The 20954-nt window shown below is 34.5% G+C and overlaps 1 protein-coding gene across 4 annotated transcripts; it reads right to left on the reverse strand.

Moving 5' to 3' along the window:
* Positions 1–3863: 3863 nt before the first annotated feature.
* LOC144554187 (1-phosphatidylinositol-3-phosphate 5-kinase FAB1B-like) lies at positions 3864–15082 on the reverse strand. 4 transcript variants are annotated; one of them, XM_078302478.1, is made up of 13 exons: positions 14947–15082; positions 13575–14386; positions 12336–12821; positions 11625–11891; positions 10612–10765; positions 10185–10526; positions 9219–9800; positions 8477–8808; positions 7790–7913; positions 7229–7402; positions 5755–6966; positions 4992–5258; positions 3864–4500 (listed from the first exon to the last, which is right to left on the reverse strand). In XM_078302478.1, the coding sequence occupies exons 2-13, from the start codon at positions 14246–14248 to the stop codon at positions 4165–4167; spliced, it is 4950 nt and encodes a 1649-aa protein (XP_078158604.1). In that variant the 5' UTR covers positions 14249–14386; positions 14947–15082; the 3' UTR covers positions 3864–4164. The 4 variants fall into 4 exon arrangements, with proteins under 4 accessions (XP_078158604.1, XP_078158602.1, XP_078158603.1 ...); XM_078302476.1 differs by having other exon boundaries at positions 7229–7405; XM_078302477.1 differs by having other exon boundaries at positions 14761–15036.
* Positions 15083–20954: the final 5872 nt, after the last annotated feature.

Genomic DNA, 20954 nt, shown 5'->3' on the forward strand with positions numbered 1-20954 from the left:
ATGAAGTGAAAACTACTCTGTTAATATATTTACCCAAATATTGGGTTTGAAGCTTTAATGGCGCCATTAAATGTGTTAATTGCTCACCTAATCTGATTTTTGAATAAATCCATGATACTATGGAGAACGGTCGGATGAACCAGGTTTATCAGGGTAGCGGGGTCGCTAAACTGACACGTGGGTCCTGTTAGTCCATTGAGAGTTTCTACACCGAGTCCAAGCAAGGAGTAAATTAATTTCAAAGCCTGATGATTATTTTCAACGAGTATGATTAGTTTAAGTTCCTTTCTTTTTATTTTTTTTCTAATTGGTTTCGCCAAGTCAAATTAATATTATTTTCTAAGTTGATTTGAGGCTCTAGACGCCACAAGAGCCTAAAGTGTTCTATTGTCCTGGTCTTGTCTCAAGAATTATAAAAAATTGCAACAAGTAGAATGATGTCATTTTTCAACTAAAATAGAGAAAGTTTGCCATAAGAAACTCTTTATGATTTTGACACGTAAATCGAGACAAGCTACCTACACATTGTGACATGCATGCCACATGAAAATGAAGAAATATATTTTATTATTTATTATTTTTTTTTTTTACGAAGGAAAAAAAAAGAGAAGATTTCTTGGTGCCTAAAAATATACATTTAGTTATTTTCTTCAATTGACTCGTCACCTATTTGCACTTTTTTGTTATTTTATGAAAATTTTTTTGACAAAATCTTCCTTGTAAATAAGATATTATATTGACATGGCCATGCAATAAATTTGCTATCTTGACCGGTCATACCAAACAACTCACCATTAATGGTTAATGATTCATGATTTTTTTAGTGTTGAATGCATTTAATGATAGAGATTTACAAATTTATTGAGTTCCCATTAGTAATTAATTGAAGGAATAGTATACAATGGTCGATTCAAATGACAACCATTCATTTGTTTGGCTATTCATCCACAATATTAAGATTGCAAATATAATAAATTACAATGATATTTGTATACTAGATAACCTTATGTTTAAAAATTATTTGCTTGAAAATTTTATTTGTCAAAATATACACCATATGCTATTCAAGTAATAAAAAAGAAAAAGAAAAATGCATGTTATGTGCATGGTATCACAAAATCAAAATGTAATTATCTCTCTGTTGTCATTAAAATTTCATATAAAAATAAAATAAAAAATAAAAACATGACTCTTAGATATCCACCAATTCTTTTTTTTCTTTTTTTAGAGACAAACATTGATAACAACGTAAATTAAATAATCATTTAAAAAAATATGTAAATAATTAAACTCTGTTATAATCATTTAAAAAAATGAGGAACACGTAATAAATGTAAATACTTGTGAGTTTCTATATAAAAAGGTTGCATATTATGTATAAATAATTCCTCTCGTTAAAAAAAAATTACAAGGTGAGGGGGGCACATGCAAGACCAATTCAATTTCAAACCTATACAATATTCTAGAAAAAAAAAAATGGACTGTGTCACAAATCCTGAAGGTTAGGGGTGTTCAAACGGTCGGTTCGGTTTAAACCAAACTAAAATAATCAAACCGAAGTTTGAAAATCCAACCGAACCGACCGAACTAAAATAGCAAACCGGATTAAAACCGAACCATTTAAACCGATTTAAACTTCGGTTTGTTCGGTTGAACTTTGGTTTTGAACTTTCTCAAAAATCAAAACTCAATACATCTATAATACTCAATTTAAACTTTGGTTTTGATTAATGAACCAAAATAATACTAGAAGTCTTGACCCTATCAATAAAATCGGTCGGTTCGGTTTAATCGGTTTTGAGAAATCAAAACCGAACCGAACCATTTAAACCGAACTAAGTCACAAAATCAACCGAACCATTTAAACCGAATCTTACCGGTTCGGTTCAAAACCAAATAAACCGAACCATTTGAATACCCCCACTGAAGGTTCCTTGCGATTCAATTCCTATATACGGATCGAATCGCTGAAGTTGTTATTCTCCACCATAGTTTATTTATTTTTAAAAGAATATCTCAACTGGGTACCCGTGCATTATAAACAGCGGTATTGAGGATTAATATTCAGAGGTTCCTTTCAATTAGGCTTTTTATTCATAACACTACAAAAAAAAAAAAAAATCCGTCGAATTAAGGAATTTTACCGACTCAAAAGTCAAAATCAAGGGGGAATTTCATGTATACCCCTTAAAAACTTCAAAATTACGTATTTTTCCTCTAAATTTTGAAAATTATTTACTTCTCCTCTAAACTTCGAAAACTCACATATTTACTCATTTTATTGTCTTTTATATAAAAACTCATTCTAAATTTATAAAATACTTATTTTATTCTTCAGTAAAAGTATAAAATGTCCCATCAAACTCAAATTTGAATCTTAAGGGTTCCTCTACCGTACGATTTGCGCGCATCACAATAAGATAATTGCATATTTGCTTCAAAATTCGTGTTAATCTAGCCCGCACGGATCTCAAATCAATTTTGATCCGCATGCATCACATTAAGATCTGTGCATATTGCTTTAATATTCGTGTGTTTTTGCTTCAAGTTTTGTGTTGATCTAACGTGCATAGATCTTAAAGCAATTCGAACAGTAGAGAAACATTCATATTCAAATTGGAATTAGATGGGCATTTCATGCTTTTTAATAAAAAAGATAAAATAGGTATTTTATAAATTTAGAATATATTATAATATAAAAGACAATAAAATGGATAAATATGTGAACTTTTGAAGTTTAGCCAGAGAAATATATATAAAGAGCTTGCATGTTATGTATAAATAATTCTCTTTATAAAAAAAAATAAAAATACAAGGTTGATAGGGGCACAAGACCCGAAAAAAAGAAAAAGAAAACTTTAAAGCAAAAGTATTTCAATTGCAAAGCTAAATTAGATTACTTGAGTTGCGATTCAATTCTTATGCGGAGCGAGAGTTCATATCCTACGAGGTAACAGAATATTTCTGTTTAGACCAGGACCGTCGGATTAAAATTCAGATCAATCCATTCCAAAATAAAATGCACACATTTCTTTAATATTCGTGCAGATTATGATCAGACCAGGATCTAAACAGAAATATTCTGTTACCTTAGGTGAATTGAATTCGCGGAGCGAATGGCTGAGCCGCTGAAAGTGATATTGTGCACCAATGTTTATTTATTGTTTTTTTCAAGAAAATCATATTCATACCATTAAAAAACTGATAAGTTAGGTATTATTATTTTTCTAAACATTTAAAAAAATAAACAGGGACCAATGCTTCTCAAGTTTGTTTATTTGTTCAACAACACTGAGAGATAGAGTGACTGAAACATAAAAACAAATCTGAACCGTAATCTACTTTTGAAATTTTTAAACAAGTGATTCTATTAATTTAATTTATTATTTTTTAATGCTATGAATAAAAAAATCGGAGGAAGAAATCATGAAGATCTTCTATAATTAAATAAGAATATATTATACATTTATTAATTTAAGAAAATGTACTCAAAATAAATTTAATTTAGACCGTGCCCTTAAAACCGAATTTGCAATTTCAATATGAATTCTTGTTATTCCGAAAAATAAGTCTCTCGGTAATATCAAAACTCAAATGAAGATACAAATTGAACAATTTGTTTTCCGCTGTTATTCTAACCTAGAAAAAAAATAAAAATAAATAAATAAAACACTTTTCATTGAACTGTCTAATTTAAAACAGACGAAATTCACATGAAAAACCATCTTATGTGACATAAATTGGTCTATCCAATTCGTCCATTTGAAATTTCATCAGTTCGATCTTGAAATAGCACACATTTACTTATAATAGGAGGTAACCAGGTACTGAGGCGAAATTTATCACTTATTACCTCAAAAAAGAAAGAAAAAAAAATTCGAAAAAAATCAAAACATTCCTTTCGACCCCAAAATGTATTCAACCAAGGCTGCTCTATTCCCCCATGTACACCAAAGTACAATGACTACTGAGTAGCAGACCTAATTTGTTCCAAGGATCTATTATAACTTATAAGACTAATAGTTTATAACTATATAAATTACATAAACAAACTCAAACTATTTATGATTACTCGAATCCTTCCTCGAGCAAAAGAATCTCTTGCAGAACAAGATTCAAAATGGGTACTATATTATAATATAAAAACGAAACAAAAAATTATAATTAAGACTTCTCTGGGTCCTGAGAGGAGTTTTGGGGCTCAATCTGGCTGAGATCGGTGTACAGCTTGTTCGGTGCACCGACAGCTGGTGGCCATTGATCTGGTACCACAATAAAGTACGCAGCCATGGCCTTGCGAAAGCGCTTTTTGTACTGCATGGGAGAAACAACAGTTGGCAAAGCATTTTTGGGCCCACCTAGGATTCCAGAAGACTTGGCCCAAGTTTCAAGGTGCTTGTCCCAAGTGTACTGCCTCATAAAATCGATTATGCCGAGGACCAGCTCGTGCCTCTCTTCATCAACTCCAACCAGTAATGAATAGTCCATTACATCAATCGACTGTAACAAGTTAAAATGGTGTTAAAGATAATGTCATATGGAGAGCAAAGAGAATTGTAAAGAGTTAGGCTCCGGTACTATGCATAGCACATATTGATTCGTACTATGGATCGATATCTTCATTTTCAAAGTCAAAATAATCGATCCAAACTGTTCATCATGAACTCCATATGAAAATGTACTTGTATATCAAATCTTACATTCATTTAGATTTTTTTTTTTTTACTATTTTTTGAGATGGGTAGAAAAATCACTAAACCTATCTCAAAAAGTAATAAAAAATTCTTAAAAAAATGTAAAATTTGATCTACAAGTACTTTTTCATATGGAGTCATGTTCGATGGTTCAGATTGGTTGTTTGGATTATAAAAATGAAGATATTGATCCGTAGTACAGACCAATATATGCTATGTATAGTACCATAGCCTCACACATTGGAAATAATTAGAAAATCATGCCAAAAAAATATAATAATGTAATGTTCAACTAACTGCAAGAAAAGAAGTGTCATTCCAAATGGCCCTCTCCAGTATCCGCTTGGCCTTGTTCCCCACAAAAATCGGAGAAGTCGGCATCATCTCTAACAAATTTTCATCAAGAAGCACCTTATTGTTGCCACTCAGATCATGATTGTATCTTGATCTACATGACCCTTTTAGGTCATAGAGCCTTGTTACATTTCGACCAAATAAGAGGTTCTCCATCACGAGCAAATCCATTTTAGACTCTTTTCCTCCCTTGACATTCTTTGTTGTCACCTAATTACAGTGAGCAATTGAATTCGATTACTTTTAAAGCTGCTATTATTTGCACTTAAATTGCATGATCAACAGTAAGCTTAGTTTCAAACCAGTTGCTAAATTTTTATTGAAAAATCCAACACTTGCCATTGTAAAATATTGACAGCAATTATAGATATGTCATTACAACTCTTAGTAAAATAGTAGGTAGTTTTTTAAAGGACTCTTTTGCAATTTTAAGAACATGGAGGGTTTTGAAATTTATTAAATAATGCATCTTTTCACAAATCTCTCTCTCTCTCTCTCTCTCTTTGGTTTTTTTTTAATTATCAGCCAGACTGTACATTATCCCTTTCAGGATAATATAGAAAACCATAGAACAACTATCTTTTTTTTTACCAAACAGTACACCAGAACCATTAATTGTGGTTGCATGTTTTTAATGTGCTCATTGGAGAAGTTTTTGCATAAATTCATCTAAACATTAGAGAGAGAAATCTGAAAAGAGTAGTACCTGGTAGATTCCAAGAATTTTTGCAAGGCAAGTGGGGCTCCCAGTGCTTATAGACACAGACAGATACTTGAAATATTCAGGTGCAAATTTGATAAATGATTCAAGCTCTGTCTTGGTGACTTGCTTTATAATAAACCTATCATCCAATGATTTCGCGAAAAACACATTACTCTTTCCCCCTTGAGCTCCCCAGTTCTTGCACCTGCTAAGTGACCTAACAAAGTCAACTTCAGAAGGACAGCATTTCTTTCTTAATGCCTCAAAGCACTTCGCATAGTAGCACAGCACAGTAAACTTAGCCTTCCCGAGGGGCCCATTTTCCTCGAACGAAACCTTAATATGGTTAGTTTTAGTGGAATTAAAGGGGTCGTCCATTGAAGAAGCAATATTAAAACCATCTGACGAGAGGTCATCCATCAACTGGAGGGGGTTGAAGTTTCCCGAATCATACACGGGTGAAGGGTCGATTGTTACAACCTCTTTTGCTTTTACCACCTCGTCAGATAATTGCGAACGGTAGTCACGGGAAACAAGAGCGTATGAAATCATGCTAGTCGGTTCATCATCAAAAACAGGAATAACTGTACCATTAACCCCAAGTGGAAGGAACAGTCTACCACCACCTAGCCTCCGTGACAAATCCCGAAATGACGGGACACAAATTGGGTTGTATTCCCCTAAAGTATTCAACCGGGTCAACCCACTAGAATTTTTGTTCAGAGAATCGTAAAACAATGAAAATGGAATCTTAACCAAGCTTTTGTTCTTGTCATCTGTTAGACCCGGTAATAAAACTTTTCCACCTTCGCCCCTCCATTTGGCATCTAGTGTGTCTGAGATATCTGTAGTTAAGGGGAACTTGCTATCAGATAGGACTCTTCTGAAAATGGATCCGGGTTCCAACGAACCCGAATTTGAGTCCACATGTAAGCTTGCACTATTCCCATGATGGCCCTTGGATCTTTTTTCATTTACACTCACTTGCTCAAGGTTGTCAGATGGGGACTCGTCAGATCCATGTTCCACTGACCTGGCGGATAAATTTGAGACAGGTTCTAGCTTGTCCTTGGTTGAACCAGCAGCTATAATTAACCGTTGGTCCCAAAGATATGATAGGAAAAGTATGTGCCTCTTTAGTCTATTAACTTCTAGAATGTCAATGACAGGTTGACCCTTTTTCGTTTCCTTCTTGGTTAATTTAAGCACCATTTCCTGAAAGAAATCAGGAACTTAATTAGAAGAGTCTAATGCACCTTGCTCAGAGTATGGAGCATGTGAAGGACCCAATCTAAAAGGCATTTTTTTACTGAAGTTGTTTTAAACAGAGTTAACCAGTTTTGATTGATTATTATTAGGTCAAATGCTACTCAATTGCAAAATTGAAGGGACAGCGAAACATCAGGTACTAAATATTAAAAAAAAAATCTACTTGGTATCGGCAATGAAAATAGAAAATAAAGAGAAGAAACTGCACCTCAAATTCAGCCTTCTCAGATTGTAGTCGTGTCTGAAGGTCAGTTATATTTCTCCATGACTCGAGAAGTTTCACATTACCATCAAGGGACCCAGTCGTCATTGACCATCTATCCTTTATGCTTTGTAATGCATTGGCTATCTCCAAAAATACTAGCTCTACAGAGTGAGCAACCTGCTTTTCAAGCATCAGCAATAACCAAATGTGACTTTACTGGATATGCAGGATCAATACCTTTTAGGAACACCAACAATGTTTCATCTTTTTTTTTTCTTTTTTTTCTTTACATTTAATTACTTTATAACTTTACGGGCTTCTTCTGTTTTTACTTGTGCCACATATGTTTGCACTAGAAGTGCAGGGGTAAAGGTTTTCTATTCTTAAAGCCTGTTCGGCAAGTGTGGAAAAGGGGAATAGAGTGAATAGAGGTTAAATTCCCACCGAACAATAAAAGAATAAAGTGAAATTGGGTTTGAACTCTATGAGTCAATTCTCTATTCCATGGGGATGGTGGAATAGAGGAATTGGCCCTTTTTTCAAGAGAGTGGTCGAAGAACTAACCTCAGCTGCTTCCTTGTCAACCCAGTCTTGATGGAGGAACCCAAAATCTAGCTTTGGAGGTGGCAGATAAACATCATGAACTTTGGTGGGTGCATATCGGAAACAAGCAACCATTCGTCCAAAACTGCTTATGTAGAATACATAGAAAAAAAACTTTATTTTCAACTAATTTAATCCTTGTTGCCAGTTACAATATCAAATGACGGTGAATTTAATATATATAGCAAGCTAGCAACTTTTAAGGAAGCAAGTGCACTACTGTTTCAAGTGTCCTTCCTAAATATCCAAATATCACATATGCCCCCCATAAACGACATATATGAAAGATGCACCCACAAAACTGTTTTACAGTTGCAATATTCAGCATTAGTGAAGGGGTGTACTCAATGGAAAAATAAACAAACATACATCTTTTCCACAAGATTGGCAGAGTTCATGAGAAGAAGGGTAATTTGTGATATCTTGCTTAGATCGCAAAAAACAGCATCTTGCAGAATAGTGCATGGGGTCATCCATTATATTTGAGGTTCCAAGGAATAAATAAGAGTTCCTCCTTTGGTAGTTAAACAAGTATAAAAAAGAGAGAAGTAAACAAGGGGGATTAGATATCTAGTTACCACCAACTCATATATAATACAAAGATCTGAGATTCCTATCCTTGCAAATGCATTATCCTTCACAACTTACCCATAGAAACGAAGGCAATCCCGGTGGAGAGAATGGCCGCAGCTTGCGACTCTACTAGCAGAAGCATGGTTTGAAAAGCTGAGCTCCAGAAATTTGCCAAAGGAGAGACGCCAGGCAGCATCAGACATAACTACCCTCTTATTTGCAGGAGGAAGCTTGTTGACCTGAGGGCATTTTAGGCATCTGTGCCACATCCATATTTTGCCCTCTGACTCTCCGGGCAGGTGGAAGTCTGGAAGCTTCCTGACTGATATCGTCAGACTTCCCTGCCGGTGGGTGTAGCAATAGACATGAGCCTCTGGTGGCATTTCGCAAAAATGACACCGGTAACTCTATAAGAAATTCTAACAATCAGTTCTGTATAGGAAATTGAAAGTTGGTTATACTACAGAATCAAAGTAATTTAATAGATGGAACTACTGTTACCAGTTTATAAATTAGCACCTAAGCACTGATTAAATTCCCATAATATTGAGTTGACCCAGCTTGCAAAACAAGAGTTAATATACCCCAATTTTGCCTCAACGCCAAAGACAGCTGTTGATACGAATAAGACTCAATTTGACCCAGATAAGATACCATGTCAGTCTAATTTGGTACCAATATATATTAGTAGTAATATCAGTCCATATCTTTCTCTTAGAGTAGCTTGTCATATTCTAATAGACTGATACCATACCAATTAGGTCTACTATTGGCTTAACTGGAAACTGTTGGGTTAACAACTACATCAAATACTAACCTGATCAAATAATTGTTCTCGCAAGAATCGTCCTAGAGGCTTATCACAGCTCCCATAGTACTTTATCCGCAATAGATGGGCCCCCTCACATGCCGTCTTTTTCCAGTCACACCTTGAAGAGAGAGAAACAAGTATGCTCTGGTTATCTGACGGCGAAGGGAGATAATCCCCCTTCATTGGCATGTTATCATTCTTTGTAGGTCTAGAAACATCAACACTCAGCGAAGAATCCTGTTGCTTCTCAATAGCCTCATTTTGGGATGGTAAAAAGCTCTCTGAGAGAAAACCAAAAAGGCTGTTGCTTCTACTCTCTAAACAAGGTGGCAATATAGTGCCATCCTCCTCATTTTGGGATTGTGGCAATGGTGGATTTGGCTTCACTACAGCTATAGATCGTTCAACAACAGATGATTTTTCAGGTAAACCGACGAGTAAAGGGGTCTGGGTTAGTTCCGGAAGAGTGGCCCCTTCATCTGCAAGAAATGATGTTTCGAGTGCAAGGTGATAGGCGGCAAAGATTGCATATTGGATCACATGTTTCACCTTTTTCAGCTCGTTGCCACAGGCTCCCCTCAGTAGAATCTATGAAAAAATGACCAAAAATGCAAATAAAAAGTTTGATGACACCCATGAATAATAACCAAACTTAAGGAAGAACAACTCTTTTACGAGAACTAGGAAAACAAAGATATATATAAGCCAATGACTTTACCAAAATGAACTCAAGTTTGTATATTCAAAAGATTGTTCCTTTTATCGATGTAATCCATGAATAAATGAAAATAATAAAAGAATACTCATGGACCAAATTTTAGTATTCGTTTTTGCCTTCTTTGCTAATTTTCCTTCTCCAAATTTTTTCGGGAGGTGGTATTCATTTTGCAGTGGACAGCACCAGGAAGTTACTGGTCAAAGCTGGTCCCTAATTAGAAGAATGAAATAATAATTTGAAGAACACCCACTAACCGTGCAACCAAAGGGCCTGGCACAGTCTTCGAAAAACATAAGGTTCTTTAACAATTTCTTCCCTTCACCGGCACTACCATGCTCTTCCAGAAACTTCTCAACACGGAACAGTTCACACTGCCCTAACTGAGGTTTTGAGAGATGGTCAATTGAAGGCACAATCTGAGCCCCAGTGCAGCGTGCTATGCGCTCCAGGAGCGGCCGCTTGATGTTGAGAACAAGTGAGATGTTCCGATTGAGAAACAAGTCTTGCGCGCTACGGGAAACAGCCTTCTCCACCAATAAGACATCTGGCCGGTGCACCTGTATCTTTGCAACCGCCATTCTCAAGTACTCCACCTCCTATAAAAATCATAAATAGAGAGAAATATTAAAGTTGTAATTCCATTTCAATTTGCAATTAAGAAGCAATAAGGGAAATATGCACCTGCTGTAACAAGGTATCAAAACTCGAAAGCAAGTTTGAAACACGCTGATATTCGAGGGCTCCTCCAAGAATGAGAATACGAGGCTTCACAATTTTTGTAGCCATCCGCCGGTGGGCGACGTTTTTCTTGCAAACAACCCCTTTTACAACCACACTACAGGATGCCAAGAGGAGAGTAAGCTAACAGTGCTTAATTACAGAAGTTTAGAACAAGGAAAAATGACACAAATATAAATTGACACAAAACAAAAAAGATGCAACACAGATACCTAACAAGAGTTACAAACAATACTGTTCAATAAAGCATTTTTAAAAATGAAGATTCAAAAGTAGCAAGGCATCTTGACATAGGTTATAGAATCAAACTTCTTCTTTTTTTCTCAAAACAAGAAGCAAGATCGCAGATTTTGTCTGCGAACCAAAAACAATTTCACAAATATTGTAGGTGATTTTCCCAGGAATCAAAATTTGTAAATTCAGGTCTTGCTTGCAATCGCTTCTCATTTACATATTACTAAAAAAGGTGAAGTAAATAATTCATTAGATGTAATGAATATTAACTCATTGCACAAATGATATTTTGCTTAATAGTGGTGTAATGCAGAGTGGCATACATTATGCCATCAAGGTAAAATTATTATATTTTGCCAAATCAGGTTGTTCACTCATATGCGATATAACTAATATTACCACTTTGAGGTTCTTATTTTTAAATTTTCTTTACTTCATGTTTTAATAGCAAAGCTGAGTGTAAATTAAAGGCTACAGCATTTGGAAAATGAGACAAAATAACACGCTTCATATCAAATTGAGGCAGCACTGATAAGACATATTTTAATCAAGATATATTTGGTTTAAATGCTTCAATAACATAAATGAGGCTTATATGCACTCAAATATAGAAATTATAGTAAGTCATACCTACTGCTATTGCACCTGATCCAGTAAGTAATAATCATCTAACGGATTTATCACGTACAACAAAAAGTTGAAATTAAATGCATAGGTCATACCTATCACTTGGGCGTCCACATGCAATGCACTTGATCTTCACATATCCACCCGGGTCCATCCCTTCTCCCTTGCTCATATCCGGTTTTAAAAGCGATGCAGCATCCCACGCCAAGCGTGTGATTATATCCAACCACCCATCATTATTTCCCTCCTCTCCTTCCCCTGTTGGCACGTTTTCTGCCTTTAGCAGCTGACAAATCAACGCCCTGAAATGCCCATCCACGACAGTCTTCATTGCTCTCTTGTGCTCCTCTGCCGATCTCTCTCTGCAAATAAGATGTGCTTGCTAGGCATCAAAGATTATCTTGTAGAAATTCAGTTATGGCACGCGTTTAAAGAGTTAAATGCTGGTATTCAGTGTTTGAGAAAGTTTCAAAATGCAATTCTGCAAAAAATACCTCTAGTTACTTCATAGTGTTGTTATGGTACACTAATCCACAATAGGCACAGCATAAAGCCAAAAACTTCAAATTTTAACTCCCAAGTTAGTGACCTTAGTTCACCTTAGCCCCAAGTTACCCCCCTACGCACTGGCATTTCATCTTCTTCTTCTTCTTTTTTAATTTATTTAATATCTATATATATATAAATATTTCATTTTAGACTAATGCTGCAATCCTTGGAGTATATGCAATTTGATGTTTGTTCAACATAAGTTTGAAGAGCCAGACAAAAATTTTGTAACCATGCAAAAATGTGAAGTACAATACCTGCTTGGAAATAAGCCGCCAAAACTGTTGGTACGTAGGTACCGCCACTCCTCCCCAGCAGAGCCTGCATCATCTTCGTCATCTAAAGAGACTTCTCCCACCTCTCCCACCTCTCCCTCCTCTCTGTCATCAGGTTCAGGCGGGACCCACAGCAACCGATTATTTTCAATGTCAACAGTGTTCTCTTCTATAGGTTCTATACCATATAAGGCTGAATGGGAGGTGGGACATTCATCGACACTATAGCCTTGGGTTTCTCCAGTCTGGTCAGAGTTAAAGGAAGAGGTGAAGACTGTGTTTTCAGCATGAACTGGAGAAAAAGGAAGTTTCTGGTCGGAACCCTCATCGACCTGTACTTGATCTGCTTGATAGGGCTCATGGGCATTATGGTAATCAACAAGGGTATAATAGCCATCTGAATTCTGGCCATGGACTGTTTCTGAGTCAGAGTGAAAACCACTGTATTCATCATCTTCGTCATCACTCCTATTACATAAAGGGGCAAAAATAAAAAGTAAATAAATAAAAAAAAAAGTTAGCCAAGTATTGAAAATTTGGAAGGATTTGTTCAGCCAAAAGTGCTTGGAATTCAAATTAGGGAAAAGCCATTTGGTATGATAAGAAATGGCTAAAAATAGCATTAAAAGATATCAAGGACTAGGCAAAACAGTTAAAAATTGTCTTGTGACTGAAATGTAGTACTAACTATTATTCACTGTTCTTTCATTTAGAAACCCTGATTCCAGAAATTCTAAGAACGGAACACAAATTATTTTCTGAAGGATCGCAAATTTTGTCTGCGAGACAATTGTTGACAATGTCTACCATTGTAAAAATTTAAGTGAAAATAAAATCTCAACCATTGCTCTGTTTCTATTACTATAAATATAGAAAAATATTGGTGCTTGTTTCCTCATTTATGGTCTCTTTTCTAACTTTCCAGAAAGATGAAGTGTCACAACTAGTACAAGTTTACCAACCATCTGCTACAGTACATATTTTATGCTTAAAAGAAAAGGTGCCTAGGTAAGCAGTTCACACTATATTAGTAAATGTAATTAACAGTTTTACCACAAGAGAAAACCTTAGTTCATTATAGAGTTTTGTATCAACAGCAGCACAATATTACATTTACTAATATAGTGTGAACTGCTCACAAAAATCTAAACAAAGAAGTACAAGATGAAAAAAAAAAAATAAATAACGAATGGAATAAAACCAAGAAAATATTACACGTACCTGTTCAAGCTACACTCATAGTGCTCGCATACCGTGTCTGTATCATTCTCAGCCTTTCCCGGCTCAAAAAACTCCTCCATCTCAGGACAAGTATCAGCAGCGATTGCTTGACCATACCGCACATACTCCCCAGCAGCACAATCGTAATTCTGATCATTATTTGAACCAGACACGGCAGACCCACCTGTCACAGTGCTCAAGGTTTGTCCGGTGGAGCTTGTTTTGCTACTCTCCATGCTAACAGATGAGAGACTCGGACTGAGCATCCCATTTCTACCTGCACCAGTTGACGCCTCCTCCCTCTGCTTGAGGCAAAAATTACAAACCCGTATCATCTTTTCCCCTTCAGCCTGGTCAGAACGAGACTTACGTGGCACAAAAGTGGTGCACTTGGAGCAGAAGACACGGCCACATAAGCGGCAGTGGTGCCGTCGGTTGATCAAGTTGAATTGGGACTCACAATCATAGCAGACACGGCAGCTCTGATCGGGCATCCAAAAGTCACGTGGGAGGTTGTTACTAGGGTTAATGGTAGGGTTGAGGTTGGGGTTGGGCTTGGGGTTGGGCTTGGAATCGGTGGGACCCGCATCCGACATGCTTCTCCTAGGTGGAATCCATGATTTGACTATGTCAAATAAGTCTGGGAAGTGGTTTTTCGCATCTGAGGCTTCCATTTTTATCAGAATTTACCAGAAAGCTCATTATCACTCATTTGTCGGGTGAGACAGGAGAGAATTTTGCTTCAGATTTATAGGTAGTTGTCAAATTACTACCCGATGGTGTAAGTGGTTTCTCTTGAACTCCCAACACATCTGCAATTTAATTTTTATTTAGTAGAGAGTACATCTATTTCACTTATTGAGTGTATCTTTATTCTAGGAAAGAAATCTTTTGTGAATCTGTGTACTATTAATTGTAAACCAGAAACCACTCAAGCTCAAATCCCTGGTTTTTCCAATGCAGAATTAATCGCCGCTTGAATGAAAAACAAAAGGGAAAGAGGAAACAATGCTTGCATGCAAATATTTGCGTAATTCTGAATTCTAGAATTAATTTGTATAAAAAAAACGAAGACAAAAAAACACAAATTGAAGATCACACCTGGTTTTGAGCTACACTAGAATCAGAAAAAAAATAACTAAAAAAATATCATTTAATTCAAAAAAAAATTGAAAAATTAGCTCACACAAAAAGGAAGAGAAAAGCAAGCGCTTCTCTTCCAGAAGAAACTAAGATGTGATTGCCAGAGGTGCGAGACAGCGCAGCAGCAGAGAAGAGAAATCACGGATTAAATTAAAGCAAAGCAACTTTTTCTAAAAAAGGAAACGTTTTTCTGAAACAGTCCTGAAGAGGAAACGTTTTAAATAAATACCTTGGGAAATTATTTTTTTCGTTCTTTCTTCCCAGAAAGCAGAAAGTTTTTCTTTTCTGCGGCGAGAAGCAAAACCTTCTCTCTGTCCCCAAATTTGCTTCCTTTGTTTGTTTGTTTCTCTCATCCTTTGTGTGCTTCAAATTATTAATATTATAATTTTTTTTTTTTTTTGGTAAATACGCTTTCAAATTAATTAAAAGCAAAGAGAAACTCACTCACATAGTCACGTGGGTTAACACTGTGACTAGGATGTATATTGCAGGAGAGGGGGGCGTCCGACGCCCATCGGACCACTTTTGTGTTCGATAGGTTCTATTCACCGTTGGATCTGCTTTAGGATTCGCTCCGGCAATTTCGCGTCTGCTTTAAAATCCGTATACACGAATCCTAAAGCAGATCTGACGGTGAGAAAACTCATCGAACACAAAAGTGGTCCGATGGCCATCGGACAGCCCCCTCTTCCGTATATTGCTAGCATTTAATATCAAGTGCTTTCTTGTGGGACCACTCACACTGATTGCTTGACCTGTTTCCCAATTCGCATCCTCTGAGATATCTAATATTTTGCGTGACTTTTTGGAAAATCTTAACCGTTGTAATACGTTCAGCGCGAATCTCAAAACTTGAATAATACTGGCCCCCTACGTCATCCCAAATAGGCACCGGACACGTCGGTCATGCAAAATATGAGATGTCTCAGAGGAGATGCACTCGATTGCTTGGACCGTTCTCTACTCGCTTCATGGTCTTGATCCTCTCCAATAGGATGTATACAGTACACCGTACTATATAAGATCAAGAAGGTCAATTACTTATCGGACGGTATCTATTGAATCTAGTTTCCCCGGAAAAGAACAGGTAGTGTTGATCCTCGCCATCTAATCTGAAATGGACGGTAGTGATGAACTAAGATGGTCCGATGTAACTCGTATGACTGAATGGGAACCAAATCAAGTCAATTCGTGCGTTTCTCTGTCTGCCCTTTTTTTAAATTCATCGCCAGTTCATTTAAATTGGAGGTGTCCATTCTCTTTTAGGATTGCGTAAATCCACAAATGCATTTTTTTTGTGGTTACAAAACGCATGTAGTAGAGAATTGATCGATGCAGCTCCTGAATTAATGGAGAAGTTAAGGGGTACCGAATTATTATTTTATCTGGTGGTATGATTTTTTTTTATTGTACGTACTTTTTTTTTTTTAATAAAGTATAAATGAAAAAAAATATAAATTTAAGATGAATTATAATAGAAAATTGAATATATTTGTGAGATTTTAAAATTTAGAAGAGTAAATATGATATATAAATTTTAGAATCGAAAATATGTTATATTGAGTTTAAAGACATACATAAAATTATTCGTGCAACTTTTTTTAGGGGGTATTTCATGTATATCTCTTAAAATTTTCAAAATTAGTATTTCCTCTTCTAAAATACATAATATCATATTTAATCTTTTAAATTTAATGAACTCACAATTTTACTCATTTTATGATCTTTTCTATTAAAACTCAACTTAAATTTACGAAATACCCATTTGTCAATCTTCTAATTGGTTAGTTTCTGAGAATAAATGAGTCATTCCTCTACTTTTGACGCTTATACAAGCATATGCCTAAATGTTAATGCATGTGTAAGCGGCATGAGTAAAGAAATGACCAATGTTATTTTTTTTAAGAAGTATAAAATAGATATTTCATAAATTTGAAATAGTTGTAATAGAAAACATATCAAGAGGGATCCAATCACACCCTTTTTTGGTGACACCGGATTACACCTTATGTTTACAAAGTTCAAACAGTCGATTCAAACCGTTCAACTTGTTGGATATGTTAAAATGTGCTTGCAGATCAAAATTTACATTTTGATCTTTTCTATTAAAACTCAACTTAAATTTACGAAATACCTATTTGTCAATCTTCTAATTGGTCAGTTTCTGAGAATAAATGAGTCATTCCTCTACTTTTGACGCTTATACAAGTATATGCCTAAATGTTAATGTGTAAGCGGCATAAGTAAAGAAATGACCAATGTTATTTTTTTTAAGAAGTATAAAATAGATACTTCATAAATTTGAAATGAGTTGTAATAGAAAACATATCAAGAGGAGGGATCCAATTACACCCTTTTTTTGTGACACCGGATTACATCTTATATTTACAAAGTCCAAACAGTCGATCCAAACCGTTCAACTTGTTGGATATGTTAAAATGTGCTTGCAGATCAAAATTTACATTTTTCTGAAATTTTTTTACTATTTATTAAGATGGGTACAAAAATTCAACGGTCTAAATATAGTGATTTTCTTAAATACTTAATAAATAGTAAAAAAATTCCAAAAAATGTAAAATTTGATCTGCAAGCACATTTTAACATATCCAACAAGTTGAACGGTTTGGATCGACTATTTGGACTTTGTAAACTTTGAAAATGGAGAGTGTAATTCGGTGTCACCAAAAAAGGGTGTAATCGGATCCCTCCTCACATATCAAAATGAGTAAATTTGTGAGTTTTTGAACTTTAGAGAGTAAATAAGATATCATGAATTTTAGAGCGAAAAATACATAATTTCCAAATTTAGTGGGGTATACATGAAATTTCTTTTTTTCTTTTTTTATTATATGATGGTATCACATTATTTTTATTGTACGAAGTCCAGCAAATTTGTGGCAATTACAACCGTTGTTTTTTTTTTGTCTATTATTAAATCTCATCCCAAATGTGTCTTAAATCCGATGTGAAAGTGAAGTTTGCGTCGTCGGTTCCTCGGCTGTGTATTTGTTTGGCATTATGTGGAAAGATTGGTACCAGAAGCAGATTCTCTAGGCCCCCTTTAGCATGTCAATATCTTACTTAGGCTATGGTAATGATACTGGTAGATCATATGAATTAAAAATGGTACAGTCAACGACCTACGTTACTGTGATGGGTGCCGACCAGTAAAGAAATACAATACATGATGTCAATATCTTGGTTAATAATTTGCTTGATTATTTTTATTGACATCATGATTATTTAAGAGATGAGTTGAAGAACTTTAATATCTTAAATTTTTAAAAATAGTTACTACTTCAAAAAAAATCTCATACAAATATTTTATTCAATTTCTGCCACAAAACCACTAATCTTCAAAAAAAAATAAAAAAAATCTGCCACACACACATGAAAAAAAATGCACACATAACTCATTTTTTGTATTTATTTACCTAATATGTACAAATTGTATGTCAAGTGATTTTTTTTTTATGTCATTTGCCCAACTAAAAGTTAAAAAGTGAGCTATTTATTTGTTTTTTAGAGTGAAAAATGAAAGTCTACCTCTTCAAAATATAATATTCATAGAGGACATTTCATCTTGCTTTTGAATTAGGGCATTGTTTTTTTGTATGTAAATTAAAAATTGGCCCACTAGATTTTACAAGGGGGAATTTCATGTATGTCCCTAGAAATCTCGAAATTATGTATTTTTCCTCTAAAATTCATAATATCATATTTAACCTTCTAAATTTAAAAAACACACAAATTACCCAATTTATTATTTTTCTATTAAAATTCATTTTAAATTTATAAAGTATCAATTTTAAATTTGACTAAAAAAAAAAATCATGTAGCATATATGTTTAAAAGAAATGCCCAATCTTAATTGGTCAGTTGAGATGGAAAATGATACATTTACTTACTTCACTTGTGACTTGCATAGAACCATATGCATAAATGTTATTGTGCATGAACCCTCAGAGCCAACTAATTAGAAGACATTTTTTTCTAAATATTTTTATTTAAAAAATGGTAAATTGAGACATTATAAATTTAAATATAAATGAGGTTTATTAGATAAGGTAACAAATTAGTTAAATCTGTTAGCTTTTAAAATTTAGAGGGGTAAATATGATATTATGAATTTTAAAGAGAGAACTAAGTAATTTCGAGATTTTTAAGGGGTATACATGAACTTCTCCCATTTCACAAAAGGAGACTTTACTCTTGAGCCATTTCATTCCTCAAATAAGAAAAAAAAACAAAATTACTTAAAATTTGTTGGACTACATCTTTGGTCTAATTTTTATCTGATGATATATGATTACTATTTTTGCCGCACACAGATGTAAAGAAAAGCATAGCTCCATTCTTGTCTCTTTTTGTTGTTATCTTATTTGTAAACTAGTAGTTTACATATCTGGTATTATTAAAATTTCTAATATGATGTAGCATTTCTCATTCAGTTTCAGAGATGTAAAAGAGTTTATTATTTAGAAACTATGTATGAAACTTTCATATTAAGAAACTGTTTATTAACTTTACGCTGATCAAATAATCAACTCAAATGAATTATCCTTTCTTTATTGCTGGCATGGCTTAATAAAAACTCTAAAATTAATTTCAGAAATGTGAGAATTTTAAAACTTTAGAGACCTTTAGTTTCGAAAAAGTTGTTAATAGTTATTTAGAAACTCACTTAAATTGATGAGATATAGATGTTTGAAGCACATAGCCATGTATAAACAAAGGAGTCCGCATCGTCTGCATTAACTCAAAAGATAATCTTTTGAGTTAATACATCTTGACAGTCTAATTTTAAACAGAGCTCATCCAACCTTCGTTTATAACATAGGGTGCCTTTAATATTAGTGTGGATCTAATTCGCACGAATTGTAAAGCTTATTAGACGTTCCAAATATATTAACTCAAAAGATTCCTTTTTGAGTTAATGCAGAGGAGGATACAAATTCTAAACAAAGAGGCTAAGTACTCCTATAAGTTGATGTTTTTATTTTTATCTCTAAAAAAATTAAATTAAAAAAATAATACTACCATCATAAAATAAAATTACATGATATTTACTGTTGCAACTATAATCTTAGATTTTTTAACTTTTTCTAACTGCTGCCATGACTGTCTGGAGATAGTGCTTAACAGCTCAAGTTCTAAACAAAACAATTCTTTTCGCTTTTTATAAGGTCTATTTCAATTTTCAAGTGTCACTATGATATACTCTCCACTTCTCTCTTACCTTTTTATTTCGTTGAAACCACCCCTCCTAAAGTAACTCAAATTTACAGTTTCAATTTGGACCGTTCGATCCGCTCTCACATGAATATTAAAGGGATCCGATTTCTGATCAGACGGTCTGTGTCCAAGTGAAAAATTGTGTTACTTTAGAGGATCCCGAATTTTCATGCCATTGAATTCTCGAGTTGGGACCCTGGAGATATTCTAAAGGATATCTACTTTTCTCTCCCAAGTCAAAAGATAAAAAATAAAAAATAATTTCATTGCAAGTTATGCCACAGGTAAAAATGAGCACACACATTGGTTTCATTGGTTTTCCCTTGTTATCTTTAATCTTTTTTTTTTTTTTATTGAAAATCTTTGCAGCGGTTGCGAAGTTGTGAGGAAGAATCAAACTCTCGATCTTTTGGTAACCAACAGTCTTAGAACTGAAATTTATATTTATACTATATATATAAAAAAAAAAACTCCAAATTATGGGGATTTCGAAAATACCAAGGCCTTTAAGCCAACCTGCGACCCTCGAAGAATGAGTCCATATATTAGCTTGAAGGTCTTGATATTTTTTGAAATCCTTCCAAAACATAATTTTTTGGTTTTTTTTTTTCAAATTATAAATAAAAATTTTGGGTATTAAAACTTTGCTCTTAACCTAATATGCTTTTTTTTTTTGGTTTGAAAGCCCGTAGGCAATTGCATTGATCCGATGATTTACAAAGTAGCTATTACATATGATTCTTTTGTTTAAATTGAAAAGCATTAAAACCTATACATTGAGCTACTTGTACAATTATCTAATTTGCTATGTCTAGAAATAAAAGATACGTGAAGTCAGAGAATGCGGATTGGTATATTCGCGCCCGAATAACAAGTAGGTGGGCCTTCTGATTTTCTTCTCTGATAATGTAGACACAGCAGTAATTTCTTCGAGTTGCATAATCGAACCCCTTCCTTGAGGCCGAAACGTCTTCTTCTTTTCGAATTCGATGCTGCCTAGAG

Source organism: Carex rostrata, chromosome 5 (assembly GCF_964058835.1).
Source record: "Carex rostrata chromosome 5, lpCarRost1.2, whole genome shotgun sequence".
In the NCBI taxonomy this organism is placed as follows: Eukaryota; Viridiplantae; Streptophyta; class Magnoliopsida; order Poales; family Cyperaceae; genus Carex; species Carex rostrata.

Excerpts from the sequence above, each read along its gene's own strand:
- LOC144554187 (XM_078302476.1), bottom strand. The coding sequence starts at position 14,248 with ATGGAAGCCTCAGATGCGAAAAACCACTTCCCAGACTTATTTGACATA. Across the intron at positions 9,801-10,184 it reads CCAGGCCCTTTGGTTGCACG|ATTCTACTGAGGGGAGCCTG; the intron begins GTTAGTGGGTGT and ends ATTTTTTCATAG. Across the intron at positions 7,406-7,789 it reads TTGACAAGGAAGCAGCTGAG|CAGGTTGCTCACTCTGTAGA; the intron begins GTTAGTTCTTCG and ends ATGCTTGAAAAG.